The 23,347-nt window shown below is 48.0% G+C and overlaps 1 protein-coding gene across 4 annotated transcripts in view; it reads left to right on the top strand.

Annotated features, from left to right (window-relative positions):
- PRR14L (proline rich 14 like) overlaps positions 1 to 23,347 on the top strand; it is a 40,634-nt gene that overhangs the window by 3,256 nt on the left and 14,031 nt on the right. For 3 of the 4 annotated variants that reach the window (XM_020871601.2, XM_070475598.1, XM_070475599.1), the window contains exons 2-6: positions 5,590 to 6,113; positions 13,321 to 13,393; positions 16,061 to 21,131; positions 21,992 to 22,063; positions 22,659 to 22,830. In XM_020871601.2, coding sequence (XP_020727260.2) covers positions 5,640 to 6,113; positions 13,321 to 13,393; positions 16,061 to 21,131; positions 21,992 to 22,063; positions 22,659 to 22,830 — 5,862 coding nt within the window. In that variant the 5' untranslated portion in view covers positions 5,590 to 5,639. The remainder of the gene's footprint in view (positions 1 to 5,589; positions 6,114 to 13,320; positions 13,394 to 16,060; positions 21,132 to 21,991; positions 22,064 to 22,658; positions 22,831 to 23,347) is intronic. The other variant, XM_070475600.1, reaches the window with a different exon arrangement.

Here is a 23,347-nt window from a genome sequence, read left to right as displayed (position 1 = left end):
TCATTCATAATCCTATCACCCATGGTATTATTGTTAATATTTGGCTTATAGTTTTTAAAACATTTTCTCTATATGGATATAGATACATATTTTACCAAAATAAAATAATCCTATTTTTTAATATGGGCTTTCCAGGAGGCACAGTGGTAAATAATCTGCCTGCCAGTGCAGGAGATGCAAGAGACACAGGTTTCGATCCCTGGTTCAGGAAGATCCCCTGGAAGAGGGAATGGCAACCCACTCCAGTATTATTGCCTGGAAAATTCCCTGGACAGGGGAGCCTGGCAAGCTACAGTCCATGGGGCTGCAAAGAGTCAGATGCTACTGACAACAGATAAACACACAATGTTTATCTAGTTTGATAAGACAGCCCAGACAGCTTTCTATGGAGAGGTATATTTCTATACTGTCATTTTTTAATTGCTCCACTGAATTCAGAAATTTAAAGGACTCAAATGGTAAAATTTTGTTTCTGCTGTCTTTGTGGCACAACCAAGTATCTTGATAGTTGGAGAAAATGGAAAGGAGAGTTTAGCGACATGAGCTGGTGAGCTAAGAATAATTGTAAACTGCTACTCGAGGCTTGTGTCTAATTACTGCTTCACCTCTGGTGCTTCCCTGGTGCCTCAGATGGTAGAGTCTGCCTGCAGTGTAGGAGACCCAGGTTTGATCCCTGGGTCGGGTTGATCCCCAGAGAAGGAAATGGCAGCCCACTCCAGTATTCATGGCTGTAGAATCCCATGGATGGAGGAGCTTGGCAGGCTACAATCCAGTCCATGGGGTTGCAGAGAGAGACACAACTGAGCAACTCCACTCGCTCACCTTTGGGGATTTCAGCTGAGGCGCTCAGCTGTTCATGGTGACTCCACTGCACATACTGCTGAGAAGCTTGAGGAAGAGAAGTGCTGCAGAGAAAAAGGTGGGAATGTCTGTTTTGCTTGAATAGCCAATGTGCATGGTTGTTCTACAGGTTGAAAAGTCTTAGAATTCTGTCTCTACCAAACACAGGTATCAAGAGACAGTAGCTTTGTGACATCTGGCTTTTGTATATTGGAAGTCATCTTTTAGTCACCCAGTTTTACAATTCTGTTTCGGTCCACTTCAGTTCACAGCATAGGTGGGGGCATAGGAAAGGTAATAGCAGTTTTTCCTGAGGAATATTTTGAGCCATTCTTTGAGATGATCAGTATTGCCCCTCTGTGATAAAGATGTTTAGTGAGTTTGTGTGTGTTTGTGCATGATCCTGTGTTCAGAACAAAATCTTGAGTTAGGACCATGGGGATGGAACAGTGAGATGTGGTGGAGACACAGCTGGTGTTGGGTGCATGAGTATGAGTGCTAACTACACAGCGTGTGGACAGTCATACAGTTACATTTGGGGATTCACGTCTGAGCTCTAGGGTAATGCGGTGCCATTACTGAGAGAGGCAGCAAGATCAGAAATAAGCTTGTAAGGTTACTGAGAACATCTTAACTCATCCTTGAATCTCACAGCTGTTTGCATGGACAATACTCGATTTTTCACTGGGTTGAGTGTGCTCTATTTTTGGCATGTTAAGTTTGGGGCGGGGGGTGGGGGGCTTCCCTGGTGGCTCAGTGGTAAAGAATCCATCTGCCAATGCAGGAGAGTAAGAAAGACATAGCAACCCACTCCAGTGTTCTTGCCAGGGAAATCCTTTGGACAGAGGAGTCTGAGCAAAGTCCATGGGCTTGCAAAAGAGTTGGGCATGAGTTAGCAACTAAACAACAGGTTTTGAGAGGGTGCCGTCCTTGTGAATGAAACATAGATCACAACTTGAGAAAAAGTTGGGGCTATGGACAGGTTTCTTTTTTTAAAAAATCAACTTTATTAAGATATAATTCATATACCATACAATTCACAATGTAAATTGTACAATTCAGTGGTGTTTGGCGTAGTCAGAGTTGTGCAGCCATCACCACAACCAGCTTTAGAATACTTCTGTTGTGCCCAAAAGAAGCACTGTCCATCAGCAGCCACTCCCTGTTTGTCTGCTTCTTCCAAAAGTTGTTCAGTCGCTCAGTCATGTCCATCTCTGCAACCCCATGGACTGCAACACGCCAGTCTCCTGTCCTCCAACATCTCCTGGATTTTGTTCAAATTCATGTCCACTGAGTTGGTGATGCCGTCCAACCATCTCATCCTCTGTCGTCCCCTTCTCCTGCCTTCAATTTTTCCCAGCATCAGGGTCTTTTCCAGTGAGTCAGCTCTTCATATCAGGTAGCCGAAGTATTAGAGCTTTGGCTTCAGTCCTTCATCAATATTCATGGTCGATTTCCTTTAGGATTGATTGGTTTGATCTCCTTGCTGTCCAAGGGACTCTAAAGCCTTCTCCAGCACCACAGTTTGAAATAAATAATTCTTTGACGCTCAGTCTTCTTTGTGGTCCAACTCTCACATCCATATGTGAGTACTGGAAAAACCATCGCTTCCAGAAGTAGGCGACCACTAATCCACTTAGCGGCTCTAGATTTGCCTGCTCTGGACATTTCGTGGAAATGAGATTTTATAACAGTGGTCTTTCATAATGGCTTCTTTTACCTGCATAATGTTTTCAAGGTGCATCCGTGTTGTGTCATGAACCAGCACATTGGGTCTTTTCATAGTTGAGTAATACTCCATTGTGGATGGACAACATTTTGTTGATCATTCATCAGTTGATAGACATTTTGAGTTGTTTCTGCTTTTTGGCCCCTGCGAACAGTGCTGCAGTGAACATCCATGTACAAGTTTTTGTGCGTTCATGTAGTTTTTGCACATGTTCCTCAGAGTGGAATCGCAGAGTCGTATGGTTACTCTGTGCCTAAAAGGACAGTTTTGAGTCACCCTGTTGGCAGACAAACTGCATGAAAAGGCAAGGGCGTGAAAAAAGTGAAGCCGGGGAAGGCGTGTCCAGGGCTGGATTTGAAAACCCCCACACGATGGCAACTGGGGAGACCCACGGAGCCTTCTCCAGCCACAAGACCATCTTCTGCAGTGGTCTTTCCACTTGTGCGCTCACTCTTTCGGTCTATTTGTGATGTGACAGTCAGAAGCTGGATGGTGTCTGTTGAGGTGAAAGGGAGCTGAACCAAATTAAAATGGAGCACTGCCAGCGTTTTTTGGGAGGGGCCTCAAATAGCAATTCCACTATTATTCCCTTAACCCCACGTATCTACACACACACATTGGCCTAAAATCCAGAGTACCCCTGGAGGTCTCCAGGAGCTAGCGGAGAACAGGGAGACTAGCTCCAGAAAAGAGGCCTTGTCAGCATTCTCTGCGAAAGTCCGTGAGCCCTGCTCTGCTCCTGTGCTCACCGGCCTCTCTCTCCTTGTTTCCCTTTTGGAGTTAAGTCTCTTCTTATGTTACCTCAACCTCATGGATCATCCTCTGCTTTCCTATAATTTCTAGTGTTTAAATGAGTGGTGTCACAATGTGTCCTTTGATTTTGAGTAGGGTTCCTTGAGAACACAGAGGCGCTCAGCAGATGAGAGCACAGGGACATGAATAAACTCTCCACCTCAGGTTGGAAAAACCAGGAGAAAGGCAGGGTGGCCCACAACGAGGGAACCTATCACCCGCCCCCCCACCCCCCTTCCTCGGTCCCAGCTCCAGTCCAGCAGCACAGGTCAGTGGGGGGGACCTCCCATCCCCCTGTCGGCCCAGGGGTGTTCAAGGAGCAGGGTGCTCATTGATGGGGAGGCGGAGCGTGTGCCTTTGTGGAAGCCATGTCGGTGGGCTCCCTCAAGGAATTGGGGTACAAACAGAGACGGGGCCTGAAGGCCGCTGGGTCCTACGGAGTTACACTGTGTCTCGGGGAGCCCCTCCTGCCCAGAAACACAGTTGCGGTTGCTGGAGAGAAGGTGAGACTGCTCATCAGTCAGAGCAGTTCTGTAGTTGGCACTGGGTTTTACTTGACGTAATGCGTTTCTTATGGGGAAACGACATTTGGAAACACTGGGAGTAGCTTTCCAAAACATCCTTTCTGTGTGCATTTCGGCCAAAGGGATTGACTGCCAGTTCCTCTAGTAAATTCCTGTTCTGAATTCGGAGATGCCAAATATTTCTCACCTCTCTGTTCTCCTGTTCAGGGTTAGGGAAAGCATCAAGAATGAAAGCATGCAGTATCTCATTTGGTTAACCATTTCCGCCTTGGTCAGGTCAAGTGGATTTTGTGGTGGAAACTGCACACATTTGGTAGACTAAAATGGAAAAGTCACCAGCCAGGAAACCCTGGTTCTGGGGGGTACCGTATCCTATCTCTCTGTGTTTGTTTTGATTACTTTAATAATGTAGTATCATGAACTACTTAAACATACTTATTTTAGCAGATAACCCATGTTTCTGTTGCCCAACAGAAGAAGCGAAACATGACCCCCACATTAGAAGCCCCGGGAGTCCCCTCTCCTCCTTTGCATTAACCATGTAATATTTCAGGCGTGTGTGCTCACTGTCTCCTTCGTGTTCGACTCTCTGTGGCCCCATGGACTGTAGTCCACCAGGCTCCTCTGTCTGTGGATTTCCCAGGCAAGAATACTGGAGTGGGTTGCCATTCCCTTCTCCAGGGGATCTTCCCAACCCAGGATCGAACCCATGTCTCCTGCATTGGCAGGCAGATTCTTTACCATTGAGCCTCCTGGGAAGCACCCAATACTTCCGGCAGGTCACCCTCCCCCTCCTCAGCTTTGGTGTTGGAGCCTGCAACGGGAGGACAACGGCTGCCCTGCTCAGCTCATGGGGCTGTCAGGAAAATCACGTGAGCGGTGTCTGGGAAGGCGCTTGGGCAATCTTGAGGTGCTGAGTAGAAGTCAGGAAGGATTCTGCCCCAGAGCTGGTATAGCCCTTTCCAGCTCCAGGCTGTGTGGAAACAGTTCAGGGGTTTGGTGACAGTGAAAGAGTGGAATTCTGTTTTCTCGGTGTGTTCTTCCAAAGAAAATTCTTAATGAAGAGAAGTCAGTCAAACAGATTCTGAGTCTCTCAGTGTATGTTAATTCAGAAGATACTTTCTGAGTACCTGCTAGATGTGAGGCAACTATTCCAGGCAGTGGGGCTACAGAACTGAATAAAATGGGCAAGGTTCATGACCTGAAAACAAGTGGAAAACCATCTTTATCTCCTAATTTTAAACATTTATTTCTTTTTGACCTTGCCTCACAACTTGCAGGGTCTCAGTTTCTAAAGCAGGGATTGAACCCAGTCCCCAGCAGGGAGAGCTTGGTATCCTAACTGCTGGGCCACCAGGGAACTCCCATTTATCTTCTTATTTATTCAGTGCATTAGGTCTATCCTTGAGTGCTTAGACATGTCTTATTCTTATCTACATTTGGTCAGATCTCACTTAAATCCAGCTTTAAACTGAGAATTATTCACAAGGCAGTCTCTGGATTGAGATTAGACAGACATCTACTAAAGGTTTAAGGTATTTATTTTTCCTCAAACTCAGTCTGTTAAGCAAATTCCTTGGTGCCAGATGATGCTGGCATTTGAGGTAGAATTTTTGGCGCTTGTTTTAGCCAATTTGAGCTAAGACAGCTTCCTTCTACCCTGCAAGGTTTTAAATTCTTATCCCTTCCTTTGATTTGTGTCAGGGCGAACCGTTCGGTGTGAGAGGCTTGACTCCATATCTGCACCTGCCCCCATGCTGTCATCCGGCGTGGAGACCCAGCCTGTTCCACTTGATTCCTCCATGTCTGCTGAGGTGCAGGAATTGTACTCTGAACTCCCAGGGAGTGCCTCCAAAGAGCTTCATGCTGACCCCGAGCCGAGTGCAACTCCAGATGTAAAACCCGGAGCCTCAAGCTCTCGTGTAAGTCCGAGTAGGGCTGCGCCCTTGGAGCTGCAGAGGACTCCTGCGGAAAGTTGTCGTGAAGAAGCCCCCGAAACCTCGGACCATGGGGGTGAGCCTGGGCCGTGTGGGCTGGTGGACCCCTCAACAGAAGGTCCCGTGGCTCCTGGGAGCTTGGATAGGGAAGCGAAAGCCGAGAGCCTGGAGCAAAAGGCCTTCAGAGATGGAGGGGACCAGGCAGAGGTGGTGAGAGCCCCCTGTGAGGGAGTGGAAGAAGACCTGCATCAGTGTCCCACGGCCACTGGAGAGCAGCTCAGCCCCGGCCAGGTAAGACAGAGACCTTGACTCGCTCGGTGCCTCCCCAGCTGGACTGACGCTTCCCAAGATAAAGTGCAGGCGCTCACAGGTGGCTTCCAGTTCATTCTTGAAACATTTCCCATGTTGATCGCGATGTTAACTTTCTTTCAGTGATCTTTAAAAATGTGTGTCACATCAGACACTTGAAGAGAGGAAGTGCTTATCTCATGAAAAAAGTGTCAGTCCTTTGTAGCACCTGCTGTGTGTGGACTGTTGAGTCTCTTTGTAACAGTTGTGTGGGGTTTCTGCATCCAGTGTTAGGGAACCATGTGGACTGGTTCCTTGAGTTTTGGTAGCATCACGGTTAGGACAGAGTGAGGTGTCACAGAGGCGCCTGAGGAAGACTGTGGACGCAGCAAGGGCTTCACAGGATGGATAACCTCGAGGGGTCTCCATGTTTCGGAAGTCATTTCTAAATTTTGATTGTATTTTTGCTACATCAGAGATGATGATCTGCAAAGAACTGATTCAAGGTAACCCACTTCATGGGAGGCTGAAGCTTAAATCAGAAAGCCCGTTCTTTAATACAGAGTGAGAAGTGGAATCTCTGCTTGGTGTGGCATGAAAAATCCAGTCTCTGTGAGTTTGATATTAAAGTAAGAGGGATTAGTTAGGTGAGACTAATGGTTAGTTGATCCATGGTATATGGGATCTTCCTGGACCAGGAATCGAACCCATGTCTCCTGCATTTCAGGCAGATTCTTTACCACTGAGGCACCAAGGAAGCCCTGTGCTTACTCTTTTGTTTGTTTTTCTTGGTGCTGAGCCTCACAGGGATAGATCTGCCAGGTTGAATCTGTTGTGAAAGCTTTAGCCTCAAGATATTCATGCTCACCTTAGACACTGGAAAAGTTCTGAATCGTCTGCTGGGTGAAACATCCGAGGACTCGGTGTACATCGTCTGACAGATATGTGAAGATATGTGGACAGGGGACATCCAGTAAGGATGCACAGTGGCTGGAGATCACTAGAGGTGTGTGACGCTCTTGAAAAACTTGTTATTTAACGGCATGTTCATAAAAGACCCGATCTCGTGCAATTTCCATGACTTCACTTAAGTGAAAGGCCAGTATGCTGACAACCAGGTAAGCTTGCTTCATTGTCGCCCCGAGAGTCTGATCCTGAGGAAGCTTCTTCACAGTGTGAAGGAGCTTGCTGTTTGTGTAAAAGAGATCTTGTTGGACAGAACTTGTTTTCAGTGATTAAGGTGAAAAAATCTGAACCTCACACTGTCAGTAGTGAAGCTGAAGGCCTGAAGCTCTCCTCCAGATCAGCCAGGACACAGTGATCCCCACACGCCTGTGGTTCTCGGCTCCTGTTGTTAAAAGTGTGACAGAGCAGTGCCTGAGGCACCATGTGCTTATTGCCAGGCCTTAAGGTAGAACTAGGGCTTCCTCAATGGCTCAGCGGTGAAGAGTGCGCCTGTAGTGCAGGAGATTAGGGCTTTGATCCCTGGGTTGGGAAGATACCGTGGAGGAGGAAATGGCAACCCACTCCAGTATTCGTTCCTGGAAAATCCCATGGACAGAGGAGTCTGACGGGCTACAGTCCAGGGGGTCATAAAGAGCTAGACGTGACTGAGCATGCACACAAAGTAAAACTTTCTCATTATTTTAGCAGTTCTCTTAGGTAAATCCCTGTGGGGGGCTGTCATGAAATGCCTTACCTAGCTTACATAATCGATGCCTTATCTAAAGTTTCTCTGACTTGAGATCCATGGAGGAACATTCCTTGTAAATCCTGTAAAGGTGATTTAGAGTTCCTGTCCCACAGCTCTTCCTCCCCAGTTGTGCAAGTGTAGGTACAGGTCCCACTGGAGACTTCAAGTCTTATTGATTTTCAGTGGTCTTCACTATACACGCGTGATCATGGCTGTTTCCATGAGTGTCAAGAAGTGTGGGGTATCTCGTTTGCTCCATGTTGTGGCCCCGCTCTTGTGTGTTCCATGTGTCAGCGGTAGTTCTGCCTGAAGCTGGGGCCACCACTGCCTGCAACTCAGGAAGCTCAGTCTTACAGGAGGTCTGCAGTATCTAGGGCTCAAGCCTCAGAGATACATCAGGCCCCAAGGAGCTTGTAAACAGCCTGCTTACAAAAGCCAAAGAGCCCATTAGGTGTTCATTTCCCTCCTAAAGATATTTGTGGGTTTTTTTTTTTTTTTCTGGCTCTATACTAACCTTATAGGTATGAACCAGTATTGCATCTTTTCTAGGACTCATAGGCAACTTTTAATAGGAAATGAGATTACAAATGAACAGTAAGAATGGTTTTCAGTACCCTCCTAAAATCTGCCTAGACTGGAGAAGTATGGCAAGTTGGCTTTGGTTGAAAGCAATGGGCAGGAGAGTGACATGTTGGCTGTGGCAGGCTGAGGTGGAGAAGTTGCTGTCAATTTGACAAATTCCACTATGGTGTGACCTTTCTTCGGAGAAGGCAATGGCACCCCACTCCGGTGCTCTTGCCTGGAAAATCCCGTGGACGGAAGATCCTGGTGGGCTGCAGTCCGTGGGGTCGCTACAAGTCAGATATGACTGAGCGACTTCACTTTCCCTTTTCACTTTCATGCATTGGAGAAGGAAATGGCAACCCACTCCAGTGTTCTTGCCTGGAGAATCCCAGGGACGGGGGAGCCTGGTGGGCTGCCATCTCTGGGGTCGCACAGAGTTGGACACAACTGAAGCGACTTAACAGCAGCAGCAACAGTGACCTTTCTTATTTTACGTAGTTTATATAATGCTACAGATTACTGCCGTGATCTCACTTGATTTTGCAAGAGGGATCCACATTAACTTTTATCTTGGAAACAGATTTTGCAAGGAATATTAAGATACTAGTGATCAGCTATGGAAATTTAAAAAAATCTAGATGGTAGAGAGAAATGTTTAGGACTTTACCTCTAGGAACCCTGAAGCTTAAGTACATTTGTTGTTGTTATTCAGTTGCTAAGTCGTGTCTGACTCTTTGCGACCCCATGGACTGCAGCATGCCAGGCTTCCCTGTGCTTCACTGTCTCCCGGAGTTTGCTCAAATTCATGTCCATTGAATCAGTGGTACTGTCTAACCATCTCATCCTCTGCAGCCCATTCTCCTGCCCTCAATCTTTCTCAGCATCAGGATCTTTTCCAGTGAGTCGGCTCTTTGCATCAGGTGGCCAGAGTTTTGGGACTTGAGCTTCAGCATTAGTCCTTCCAGTGAATATTCAGGGTTGATCTTCTTTAGGATTGACTGGTTTGATCTCCTTGCAAGAATCTTCTCCAGCACTACAGCTCGGAAGCATCAGTTCTTCGACACTTCGCCTTCTTTGGGCTTCCCAGGTGGCTCAGTTGGTAGAGAATCCGTCTGCAATGCAGGAGACACAGATTCAATCCCTGAGTTGGAAAGATCCCCTGGAGCAGGGCATGGCAACCCACTCCAGTATTCTTGCCTGGAGAATCCCACGGACAGAGGAGCCTGGTGGGCTACAGTTCATAGGGTCACAGTCAGACAGAGCTAAAGCGACTAAGCACACACACACAGCCTTCTTTATGGTCCAGCTCTCAACATCTGTACTTGACTACTGGAAAAAACTAGCTGATAAAGTATTATAGGAAAAGAACTTCATGTTTGATAAGTTTTTGCAAGTGTTTATTACATGATGGGCTGGCCTCAGGAGGGTGGTGGAATTACACATAGGACGCTTAGGCTGCTCAGCCACGGCTTGCAAGTTGTCTGTTCTGTGCCCTTATCTGCACTTGGGGCCCAGGCTGGTCAAGCTCCCACCTGATCTGGAGGTCGCCCACCACCCTGCTGGCGGTGCTTGGGTGTCCCTCACATCCAACCTCAGCCTCACCTGGTCATATCTGATAACCCGGATCAGATTTGAAAGTTAAAGCCTTGTAAGGTCCACAGCCCTTGTGAGGGGAGACTTGCTTTTCCTGACTCAAAACCTTTCGAGAGGTCAGCGAGGCAGAGGGAGAGGGGAGTCTGTCACTCTTGGCCCCCTGTTAGTTTCGTGGCTGCTAACCAGGGAGAGGGGGATGGCCTGAAGTAGTTGGCTTGGGTGTGGGGGTTCCAGCTAGGACTTCTCCTTCGAGCAGCAGGTGTGGAGGAACTGAACTCCCAGCAGCCCCACCAGGGCCCCCTCAGGAGTCACCTGGCGAGATCACCAGAGCCCTTGGGAATCTGAGAGGAGCTGTGTGCTGCCTGCGGGAGGTCCGCTGTCACCCTGCAGAGGCTCTTTAGACCCAGAAGAGCTTAGGGTGGTCACCCCAGATGACACCGGGGTCTGCTGGTCACAGTCCTGTCAGCATTCTCACAGGAAGGGATGACAAGTGTCTAAGGTATGCTGGGTGGCGAGAGCTTCTGTTCATGGCGCAAACTGCCTGTGGTCCCCATTTATAAAACCAACTGTGAGCTCGCTCTCTGCCCCTCAAAGCTACAGGTGGAAATCCTGAGGCCGGAGCAGAGCTGAGTCTGGGTCCTACCCCCTTGGCTTCTGCTCCAGCACTCGGCCTTGCCTATAGAGTGTTAATCTGAAGAAATATTCTAATGGCATCCAGTCTCACCCCTCAGACACTCAGCCTGAGAACTAGAAGTGTGCAGGGCAGAGTCATTTGGAGTAAGGATCAAGGGTTGCCACAGAAAAAGGTGCTTTCTTAACCTTTCATTTTGAAATGGTTTGAGACTCACAGAGAAATTGCAGAAGCAATGTAAAGACCTTCATGTGGGTCCCTCACCTGTTAGCTTTTCACCACATTTGCTTTTTTTCCCTTCTGATCTTAATTTGTAGTTGCAGATATGAGGCCTAAACACTTGACTGTGTATTTACTCACAAACATTCAGCATTTTGTTAGGTGACCGCAGTACACTAATCAAAATCAAGACATTAACCCTTTTATCGAAAGACCATATTCACACTGGACCAGTTGTCCCACTGATGTCTTTTAGCAAAAGAAAATGTTTTTTTGGTCTAAGAGGAAAATTCAAGATCACTCATGGCACTCATTTGTCATGTCTCTTTCGTCTCCTTTAATTTGCAATGTTTCCTCCGCTTGTGACCTCCACACTTGAAGAGTACAGGCCATTTATTTTGTAGCATTTTCCTCAGCTTGAGTTTGTCAGATGTTTCCTCATGATAAGATCGTGGTTGTGCATTTAGGGGGGCAGGAATCCCACAGAAATGATTGGTTCTTCTCCATGCATCCTCTCACAGGCTTGGTGTAGGGGGTGCCTCCTTCCTGGGCGGGGGAACTGCCCAGCCTCTCCACTGTGGAGGTACCATTTTCCCCTTCACAGTCATTGAGTATCTTGTGGGGAGATACTGGAGACGACATAAATATTCTGTTTCTCATTCAGACTTTTAGCCACTAGGTTTAACACCCACTGATGATTCTCCTTGAGGTAATTATCACCATGATGGTTCCCAAGTGGTGATTTTCTAGTTCCGTCCTTCCTTCCATGATAAGTAAGAGCTTTCTCCTCTCCCCATTTGCAAATAAATTTGACCCAGGATCATGCTAGAATTTGTACGTTTTGGTCAAGTACAGTAAGACGTAAGTTCTGTGGGAGAGATCTGTTTTAAATTCATGGTCCTCCAAAGCATTCATCTCTGGAGTTGCGAGGAAAAGCAGAGGAACAGTCCTGCTTCCTACATGACGCTCCGTGCCTGGTCTCTTCTCTCAGGTCCAGTGATGATGCTTTTTTCCCTCCCATTTACCCCTATGCTTGGGTCTTCTGTTTCCACCGCAGAACTTTACTTAGAGATGAGATGGTTTTGCTTGTTGTTGTTTTAGATGCTATAAAAAATTATCAGAAGTTACAGTGACTTCACCGTCTGTAGATTTAAGTGAGTGTTGTGTCAGTCAGAATCTTGTACTTACCAATTAAATCAGTGTGGGGAAAAATTTTACTCTTTTTTTTTTTTAACATCAAAAGATTATTGATGTAGAAGAAAACCAGTGGTTAGAACTCTACACTTCCGCTGCAGGGGGCATGAGCTGCATGGGGGGGCGGGGGGGAGATGTACTAAACCCCTCGTGCCTCAGGGCAAGGCAAAGAGAAAACCAAAAGATTAAAAAAAAGAAGAAGAAGACCAAAAAACCCCCGATATCTCCAGTTAAGGAATTTAGTGCTTCTGTCTATATGGGAAGATGCAGGAGTCTGAACTCACTGAACTCGTTCCTTTGATACACACCTTAGCTACCTGAGGTCAGTGTCCTGTGCCTCTCTTCCTGAGTCTCCTTGGGGTGCACCATCAAGCGTGGGTGTGGCTGCAGCAGTTGGCTGCTGGACGGCGGGCATCTGGTTTCTACCCTCAGTTTCCTCAGGGTGATGCTGAAAGTTCAACCTTTCTGTGCACCGATGCCGGTACTGATCAAATCTTTGGGACAGGTGAAGTAGAAAAAGATAGCTTTGTTGCCTTGCCAGGCAGAGGGGGACACAGTGGGTTAATACAACCTCAAATCCAAGTGTCCCCACTTGGGGGAGACAGAAGTTTTATAGTAATTGTTCAAAGAGGGCGTGATTAGCTGCTGGACACCCTTCTGATGGGTTGGTGATGAGGTAAGTAATAGTCCACATCGTCGACCTTTGGGTCCAACTAGTCTGGGGTCTACGTGCAAAAAAAAAGGTACATCTGTGGGCAGATAAAAAGAGGTGACCCTGAAGGACACTGATGTGAGCAGCATCACTGGTCAGTCAGTGCTGCAGCCAGACCCTGTCCTCACTGGGCTCCACACCCATGTTGCCCCTGCCTGTTTCCCTGAAGTCCCTTTTGTCAGTTGTCATGGATGGCGCTCCCTCTCATCTCCTCCTCCAGTGAACAGGGATGAAAAGGGAAAGTAGCCCTTCCAGGAGGGAAGAAAATGGTTAGGGGCTGGGTGCCCTCCAATTTCCTGATAGTTTCCAGTTAGGTTTTCACTCTATTAAGATCACACTGCACCAGTGTGTTTATTGATTCGGAAGACACAGGGTTTTGTGTGGATCTGTCAGGACCTTGGGAAACTTGACTTTTCAAGCTCATGTTCTAGAGGAATGGAAGTTTTACTAATAATATGAACTTGAATTTGCAGCTTCTTTCAGTTCCCAGTCCTTGACAACTAGCACATTTCCAAGAGCTGCAAAGAAGCCTCTCAGAGGATCGTTGGCATTGTGAGCTCAGGGTCTCTGGGTCCTCCTTGACCACTGGGTTTTCTTACCACAGGAGGACCTCTGGATGCAGGCAAGCGAAGAACTTTTATGCATGGGCCTCCCTGAAGATGGTCTGAGGAACAAAGGTATCTGTTTCTCTCACATCCTTTCCTTTTTCCACTTGTTACACCATTTTTGTTCCCACTGAGAACATGAAGATTGTAGGTCTCTGTCTTGCACAAGGGACTAGCTGTAGCAGCTGTCGGTATTACTGCCCATGGACATGCTCGGAGACCCCTGGTGTTATCCAACAGTGCCTCTTTTCTGTGACAAGTTTGCTTCCCACTTTTTCTGTAATGAGGCCCCATTGACTATGAGTTGAACCTTAAGGCTAGTGTGGAATCTTCCATTTGACTTTATAAAGCAACACTGCCTTCCAAACGAGTTCACATGGACGGGGCAGGAACCACTGCCTTGCAGGACATCACACTCTGTTCATCCCATGTCCACTCCCCATCACCTTGAGAGTTTGCCAGGCTCACTTCTGTTACCTCATTTGCTCCTCAGGTATTGCAGTGGTAAAGAACTCTGCCTGCCAGTGCAGGAGATGCAAGAGAGTCAGGTTTGATCCCTGGGTCGGAAAGATCCCCTGGGGAAGGGAATGGCAAACTGCTCCAGTCTTCTTGCCTGGAGAATCCCGTGGACAGAGGAGCCTGATGGGCTACAGTCCATGGGGTCTCAAAGAGTCAGACATGACTGAGCACATACACATATTTGCTCCTCAAAACAATGGTAGGACATGGGCATCGGAGATACTGCCTTCATTGTGATTGATCTTTTGATTGATTAAGGAAGAAATGAGGCCTAAAAGAGAGTGCTGAGCCAAGATTCTGTGTGTATCTATTATATAAGATTAACTATGTAGAATAATTAGAGCTGCAAAAAAAAAAATACAGCAAATATGTTTAATCACGTGAACCTTTTGTTACTGTGGAACAGTATCAGATTTGATGATGCTTCTTAGCAGCCTGGACAGAAAAGAGGGTGCAGACCATCCCTGTGAGAAAGGACATTTGTCCCAGTTCAGCTTCCTGCTGATGGAGATTCTCTCTGTGGCTCAAAGGCCTCGCTGTCCTGTGGAGAGTAAAGCTCTGAAGCTGAGGATGGTCATTATCTTCCTGTAATTCACATTTTGGAGGAGTGGAAAGTTGAAAAAGAAGCCAGTACCACACCCATTTAAAAGGCAACCAGGAAGCGGTCTAGACATTTGGGGCACTGGATTTTTTTTTTTCTTTTTAATTAAGGTATAGCTTATATACAGTGGAATTCACTCGTGTGTGTGTGTGTGTGTGTGTGTGTGGACACAAACACATGCAGTTGTGTGATCACAGCTGTACCGACACAATAAAAAAATGGAACATTTCCATCTTGCAGTCTCCTTATCCTCCTTTCCGACCCCTCCAATCCGTTTTCTTTGTTCGAGATTGTATGTTGGCTGTTATGTGTCCATTGCATTTTCATATGAGTTTTAGGATGTCTGTCAATTTCTGCAAACGTAAGCACCATTTAAACAGTTATCACATGACCACAAATCCAGGATGTTCAGCCAAGGTCATGAAACTCCTATGCTGCTTAAACCTCACAGAACACATTTCACCCTCCAGTGTACCTAACTTGTAACAGCTTCCCTCACTTAATTCCTCATTCTGCTGACATCTGTAACATACCTACCCATCGCGAGGGTCACCATGGGGTGTTCAGTACAGAGTGAGCAGTAAGATCCAATAGCATTTGTTGACGTCACCCGACTGTAGTCATTTATCAGCTCCATAAATATTTACTGATTGCTGTTATGTACTGGGTATTATGCTAGACAACAGGGAGGTGGAGATAACCAAAACAGAGGTGATCCTTCCCTTTGTGGAGCTTATGTTCTAGTGGGAACTAGATCTGTAGGTTGATTTGCATCTTGCTTTGTCTGCACAGTGCAGGCGTCCTGTTACATGCATGCAGCGTATGTACAAGCATATACACATGTTTACCTCTAAGTGAACAGCTTTGGGAGAGGGACAGAAAGTCTTTTGTAGATTAACAGTTTGGGGGAACTTCTTTACACTGCATCCTGTGCCTGGAATTTCAGAGAAGTTCTGGGCAGTAAAACTCCTTCGTGAGTTACATTTACATCTTAGGTATTTTTTGTGTGTGTGTTTTAATGTTTCATAATGAAAAATTTCTCACTGAGAAGTGGAAAGGAGAAAAATACTAAACCCCTGTGAACCTCTCTCTCACCTTCAATTATTACCAATTCATGACCGACCTGTAGGGAGGCAAGCCTTGCAAGTAATTGGGTTCAAGACTGATATTCCACTTACAGATTAATCTCTCTTACTTAAGGCTTTATGTGTTACTATTCTTTTTCAAAGATAATTTTATTTATTACTTATTTATTTGAGTATTAAGATGGTCATTTTGTAACATAAGCTGTTTTAATGTGAGTCTGCTTTATAAATGCTTTAGAATGGAAGCTCCCTAAGACTGAATTAAGCATATATCTCCCCATTGTCGTCATTTGTCCAGCTAGGTCAGTGCATTTAAGTAAGTAACATATTTAAAGAAAGGATTTGTTCAGAATAACCTGTTTCTTTCAGGTACTCTTTTGGCTCTCTGTCATATTTTGCAAAGAAGAACAAAGCCAATGGTACTGTAGCACTAACTTTGCAATTCTCTTTTGGAGTTGTTTTTGTTGCGTGATTAAATTTATGAAGGTAGAGCAAATGATTACACATTAATTCAGATTTATTTCTCTTGCACAGAAGAAAATGATGTACAAATCACAGCTGAAACTCTTCTGACATCTACTGAGGAAGTCCAGGTTATAAAGGTCCATGGAACTAAGGCGGACGATAATGAAGGACTCGAGAATGGCCGTGTGAGTCAGGGTCTCTCGGCTGGGTGCCGTGGACCCTCAGAGACAGACAAAATCATGACCAGTGCTGAGGTTTCAGAGTCCAGCACCTTAGTTTCCCTAGAGCCTTTAAAGATTGTGGACCCTGGACTAACAGAAGCAACTCCTAAAGAAAAGGAATGTGAAGAAATAAGAACTTATCCTTCTTGGTTGTCATTGTTACCAGGGAACAGTGCCATTTCCAAAGCGGACAGCAGGGAGGAAGAGTTACGTAAATTAAACCTTGTCTGTGAAGCCGACGACAATCACCAACAGGTCCCTGGCCACCATAGTGAGAGACACAGTTCTGCACGTGACAGTCCCAAAGCCACGAGAAAGGTGGTTCTAACAGAACCCTCAGAAGAAAATTCTAAAGTTTCCCATTTCACATCAGGTTTATCTGGTCCAGGATCCAGAACAACGTCCTCAGAAAAGTGTGGACTTGAAGGTGATGGCTTGCCAAAGGGATCCGCTGAAAAGATGCACAATTCCTATTTGGATGGGAATGGTCAAAGCCAGAACTTGTTTTCTAGAGAAGAACACAAACAGCCTTTGAACCCCAGGAGTGAAAGAGAACTCTTCCTTGTTAATGCCAGGCAACCAGGAGAGGATGCTAGTCGTCACTGTTCTGGAAAAAAAGAGACTACTGTCTTCCCCAAAGAAAATGCCCACGATCACTACTGCCCTCGAGGCAATCCCCATATAGGCTGCTCCAGTTCCTTCATGCCCAATTCTTTTACTAAAGCCGTGGAAGGAGTGCTTGAAAAAAATGATTTGAAAATCACTTTAGACGTTCATGGTAGCTTGGCAAATGACGAGGACCACAGAGGTAAGTTTGCTGAAATGAGCCATCCAGGCACAGACTCTGAAGGGAGTCATTTTCCCTCCTCAGTGCAGATTGAAGAACCAGAACAGACAACCACTCTAGAGCCCAGTGTGCTGACTGAGAAGACTCACAGTAGAGACTGTGACTCCTTAGTCCGTACCCAGAGAAATCTAGAAGGCAGACCCCAGTTAAATGAAGCCTCGCCTAACGGATTTTTAATTGAAGGGAAATCCCTTGTGAGTTTAACGCCAGAGGACCAGATCAATTCTATAACTGAGATGTCTAAGCTCAAGAAAGACATTACTCCATTACCACCATCCCTAGAACTTGATGACAGGCCTGAATCAGAAATAGCCGTACAAAACGCCCAGGACCACGGTCCACATTTAGGAAAACAGAGCGCCTCCTGGGAGGTGGATAAATTTGCTCATGACAACAAACTGGTTGTAAACAAAACAGGAAGTGAATGTGTTTTAAATCAAGTGTCCCTTAATTCTCAAACCTACACAAAGTTGCCAACCAACAAAGAGATGCCTGTAGCAGCAAGCGGGGGTTCCCGACAGAGCCAGCGCCCTCCGTCAGAGGATGACGCAGGTGTCGCTGCCGGAACCCACCCCGTTCCCGTGAAAATAAAGACGAAAGACATCTCTCCACCAAGTGACGGATCCCATGGTGCCTCTTCAAACAGTTCCACCTTAAACAGCAGACTAGAAAGAGAGACCGAAGCAGCCAATTCGGGAGCAGGTAGTCTGCATTCTGGACTTCTCTCAAATGAGAACGAAGTGGCAGCCTTGCCTGTAGAGGTCTCTGTCCGGGAACGTCAGAGCGTTCCGTCTCGGGATCTCTCTCACTGCCCTTGTGTGAGGAAAAACGTTCCAGAGGAGAGCAGGTGTCCTGCCCATGCTGCCTTGGAGCCCAGCAGAACTACCCTGGGCATCGAGAACTGTCTGTTAACCAAGTATGAAGATACCTTTCAGCATATCCATCGCCACCCCCAAGGGAGCGACAGCTCTGTGGAAAGCTGCAGCTGTAGAAAGAATTGTGCATCGGAGGAAAGTGAGCCAGGTGAGGGAGACACTGAAGACAGCCTTCCCGGAGGTGAGGCCAGAGATGAAACGATGGCAGGCACGTTAAACAGTGAAGCTCCAGACCAAACCACCCAACCAAGCAAGGAAGGGCCAGAAGAAAAAGAACAGGACACACCCAAAGAGACTGTGTTCTGTCTACGTGACGTTTCTGATCGCGTCGCACAAGAATTCAGCCAACCCACAAACATTCCAAGTCCTGAAAAATTGTTTGGTCAGTGTCCTCCCATGTTCTCCGGTGTTAAGAATGTGAACCAAGCAACTGAAACTCCCAAGCAGGAGGCAGATGATGCCCTCAGCTCCCAGGGTGACCCAGGCAGGCCCAGTGAACGCAGAGGTGAAGGTAACCCAGCTGAGGAGACACTCGGCCGTGACCAGCGAGAGTCGCCCACAGAGCCTGACAGAGAGGCGAGCCACAGCCTGAAGGCTCTACCCGTTGGTTCAGGCAGTAACAGCTCAACATCTGGCAGGGGCCCCACAAAAGGGGGCTGTGGGAGGATTTCTGATTGTGAGGAGCCCACAGATGGGACAGCAGACATGGTCTCCACAGGCGGTAGTGATGAGCCCTCAGAAGGCATTCTGGAAGGAAGGCTTTCTGGTGCTCTCACTGGGGGTGCAAGGCACGCCAGGGCGATGTTGCCGGAAGCCTCAGGGAGTACGGTGTCCCAGAGGGGAGCGCCTGTCGCTGCTTTTGTAGGAATGATTGGCCAGGGTTCGGATTTCCAACATGCTGCTTCCTCTGCATCAGACTCTCTCAATATTAAAAAATCATGTGAAGAGAAGGTATGCAGACCCATAGAAGACTGTGAAATGGAAGTGTGTCCAGCCCCTTGTGTGCCTGACATAGGGTCTATCGCAGATCATGAACCAGATGTAAGAGTATTGGGTAAAATAAATATGTCTTTCAATTATGTTCATCATGAAGAGCAAGTTAAAGAAGCATCTCTGAGAGAAACACAGGGAACAATTGAAGGATCAAGACTCGAAATAAACCTTGAGCAAGACAAAGAAAATACCATTGGAATTTCTTCAGTAGAGTTAACATCTGGACACCAGGGTGTAGACTCTGTACCCTCAAGAAGCCTGAAATCCATAGAGATAATGCCTTTGCACCCATTGTGTCAAAAAAAATCAGAAACAATTACTAATAGTGAAGAAACTGACCCCCCAAACCTTTTTAAGCCAATAGACAGTGAAATGCCTGGTGAGGATAAGAACAACACAGCCCTGCCTGAGATGGAGGGAAGAGCAGCACGGAGTGAGCGTGATCCTAGCAAAGAAGGCAGCACAGCCCTCAGGGCGGTAAGCTCGCCCGTGACGCTAGATGCGGAAACTAAAGTGGAAGGAGAAGACGCTGCAGGGCAGGAGTCGGAAGAGATGGCCATCAGGGAAGGTGGTCTCTCTGACAACCCAAGCCAGGTCTCTCAGACCCACCTTAAAGCTCCGAGGATGCGGGGTGACTCGGAGAAACGACCAAGCCAGAAGGTTCTGAAGGAAGAGGAGCAGGTACGTCAAAAAGAAGCACACACAGTACTGGAACAATGCACAGCATCTCGTACGTTGTCGGATGAGGTGCAGGAGGGTGGCGACGACGAGCCCACCTCAGAGACGGAAGTCACCTCAGCAAAGCCGGCCACGGGCGCCTCTGCCGTGGGGCCTCAGAAGCCCACAGACCTGAAGGAGGAAGGCTCATGTCACCCCCCGGGAAAGGACATGGAGTCATGCACGTGCCCCCGCCCCCGCACTGCCCCTCGGAGGGCTCGAGACCCCTGCTTCGCCGGGTGTGAGGCCTTCCACGGTGCCTTTGGGAACACTTCTCACCGGAAGGGGGCGTTGCCCTTAAAGAAGCAGCCCCCTCGAACCTGCAAGAAAGTTTCCTGCCAGGAGCTGGTCTCTGTGGGAAGGAAAATGAGTAGAATCGCACGTTCTGCTTTCCTAAAGAGCTCCTCTGAGACCATCCCCACGAAAGCACACAGATTTCTCAGTTCCCGTGCCACGTCTGTACCTGCGCGCCCAGAGCCCGAAACAGCCCCTGCCAGAAGCCTTGTGAGCCATGTACCAAAGCCGAAGGCCGCCCCGGGCCTGCCCTCGGGGGGCCTGAATGTGCGGATGCCTACCAAAGAATTGGCCTTACTCAGCAAGTTATCCATCCTCGCCTCCAGACTGGCCCCCGCTGCCAGGACCCAGAAGCTGCGGTCTCGGCGGTGCTCCTCGGACCTTCTCCCCGTGGCTAAAAGCTACAAGCAGCTCCGATACCAGAGACTCCTGGACGGCTTCTCCTGCAGCACAACGCAGCTGAACCCATGTCTGGCAGCTGGTGACTGGGACAGGAGGCCTAACAGTAAACCCTTGACGCTTTATTCGCTCGAAACTGTCAAGATGAGCTTCATAGATCTGAGCGACAAGATGCCATCGCTGCTGTTCGGTTCCGAAACCTTCCCGGTGTCCTTCCATGTGAAGCTGGGCCCTGAGTGCGTGGCTGAGTCCCCCAGGACTTTCCCCGAGCACTGTGCGCCCGCGAGACTCGCCTTAGGAGAGGCCCGCTGGGGCCGTTCTCCACCTCCCAAGTGGACCTTCTCCTTCTTCCTGGCCCATGGCTGCCCTGGAATGGCCACGTTCAGGGAAGACCCCGGCCTCCACGACCAGGCAGGCGCCCAGCCTCCAGTTCCCCTCCAGGACCGCAGGGCCACCGCCCTAGTCCAGAGCAGAGGGGGCTGTTCTATCCTCGGCCTCCACACGCTCCTAGCGCTCTGCTCCCCGGGATGCTACCGGATCTGGACGAAGAAACGGAGCTGTGCCAGCCACACACCTGCCATGCAGAGGCTCTTCATAACCCAGTTAACACAGGGCCTCAAAGGGCTGCGGTCTCCTGCCTCCATAGCTGACAAGGTCTTCTGTTCTCTGCCCTACTCGGTGGGCCGGGTGCTGTCCATCTGGAGCCAGCATGGGCCTTCCGCCTGCCCCTTGGAGATCTCCACCCTTCCGCCCTGTCACAGCAAGCGGCAGTCACCTCTGGGCGCCATGAGCAGGTAAACTCCATGCCCCGTCCTTTGCTTAAGTCCTGTGTTTGCATCCTCCCACTGGGGAGAGGGGAGGGCGCTCCTAAAGCTACAAGGCTCAGTGTCTGTGTCTGCATTGCCTGTTTATTGCCAGATCTCTGCTAAGAAAGTGCAGCAGTAATTCTGAAGTGCGGGCCCCTCGAATTTTCCTGAAGGATCTGGATTTCCTGCAGAACCCTTTATTTGGTACCTTCCTTCATTCTGTTGGTTTAATTCTACAAACCAGTAAATCTTAAATCTCTCCTTTTCTTCTCTTGGCCTCTTCTTGCCAAGAACAAATCGCACTGCATGTTAAAGACTGTAAGCGGTGACTTGTGACTTGTACCTATGATCTGTTCACAGGTGTTATACTCAGTGTTTGGCGTGTAAATGATACAGAAGTACTTTTTAAATTAGTTATGCAGGCAAAACCCAATCTACTTATAAGCCTACCTGTTTCTTTCTGGAGCAGAGGAGCTTCAAAGATTGGCATGTACATGTTACAGCTATAGAATTCATAGACTTGTATGTGAACTGGGAAGGAGTTCTTGTGGTTTGACCGCTGAGAACAGTTGAAAATAATTCCACCAATATCGTTTGCTTCTAATCTCTCTGCGTTTCCATTTAAGTCAGAACACAGCCCTCCTGTCAGCCCACCTCCATCCCAGTGATGGGCATGTACATGTCATTTCTGTGCCCTGGAGGCAGGTTTTTGTCTCCCTGGTAGATGAACGCTTCTCAGGTCTTCCTTGGGCTCTGACTGAGCATCCTTCCAAACCCACAGGTCCCCACAGCCTTTCCCACCATCCTGCCACCCTAACCCATCACTCTTTATTTTTGCTCCACTTCAGCCACACCGTGTTACCGTCCATGCCTCTTCCAGGCCTGGAAGCTGCTTACAGTGTTGGCGGCAGTCAAATGAGGTGAGGGCTTGTGGAGGGAGGGAGACGTGGGGTGGGGGAGTACTCTAGCTGCCGTGGGTTGAGCTTGGTGCAATTCTGGCCTCTTGTTCTCCTTCTAAGCCTGATCTGCATCTCTCAGGAGCACAGGCAGAGGTTCAGCCTCAGGACTGTGTAACTAAAGTTGTGTGATCAGTTCTATTTACTGAAAAAAAGAAAAAAGTCAAATCAGGAGCCAGCTCATTGTACTGCAAGTCCCCTCAAGATACCTGTCAGGCATTGAACTGATTTCAGTGCCCGGATGCTATTGATCACATCCAAGCAGAATTCGTTTGTTCAGTTCCCTAAATGTCTTCCTGCAAAAACACCTTTCCTTTTTCACATTTTTTTTCCTTATTCACTGCATCTGCCAAGTTTCCTTATTCCACTCCATGGAACTGGGTTGACCACATTCTTGTAGTTTATCACACATGCAGACACAGGTGTGTCCAGAAGCAACATGGGGATAGCCTTATGGGAATGTCACTTAGCTCTTATCTGGATGTTAGGACGAAGGTGCTGACATGGAAGGTGAGCCTGTCCCACATTTTCTTCTTTGTCTCTCTCTCCGTGGTGCCAGGCTAGAGCCTCCATTCCCTGCCTTGGTACCAAAGTCTCACCTGGTAACAGACTCAGCTGTCAGTAAGCTCCTGTTCTCAGCCTCCGAGTTCCCAGTTCCCGGGTTTGACGAGCTGGATGGTGTGACGGCCGCCTGCCCCCGACCACAGGGCAGCCCTCCAGAACAGAAAGAGGTAAACTCAGTGCCGGTGGGTTCAGGCGGCAGAAGCGCCTCAGATCCCATTACAGGTGCAGACAGCCCCCCGGGTCTCCTTACTGCCACCTTTAGCTTCAGCCCAGTACCGGATGTCACCAGGACAGGGGCTCTTCCGTTGACCACCAGAGGGTGCCTGGGATCTGTTCATCCTCGTTGCTCTCCAGACCCTTTTTTCTTAATGACGCATTTAACAACATTCAGAGAATTGAAGCATAGAGCAGGGGGCTTCTCACATTCAGAGATGAGTGAATGATGCTGTGCTTCAGTTTCTCAGCATCCACTGTCTCCACAGTTTTAAACTGTATTGATCATCTCAGTATCTGAACTGCACGCACAGTAACATGAAGGGGGCAGTTGCTGAAAATGCTGTTGGCAGGAGTGGTTGGGTGGAGCTTTGTCATAAAACTACTTCCTGAAGTCCCCCATACACTGAGGAAGCAATGTGGTGAGTGTCAACAAAGGGGCCTCTGTGTATTTAGAATGACTTACAACCG

This window comes from Odocoileus virginianus, chromosome 12 (genome assembly GCF_023699985.2).
Source record: "Odocoileus virginianus isolate 20LAN1187 ecotype Illinois chromosome 12, Ovbor_1.2, whole genome shotgun sequence".
Lineage (NCBI taxonomy): Eukaryota > Metazoa > Chordata > Mammalia > Artiodactyla > Cervidae > Odocoileus > Odocoileus virginianus.
The sequence above is the reverse complement of the archived record's forward strand: the minus strand, read 5'-3'. Positions and strand labels throughout refer to the sequence as shown.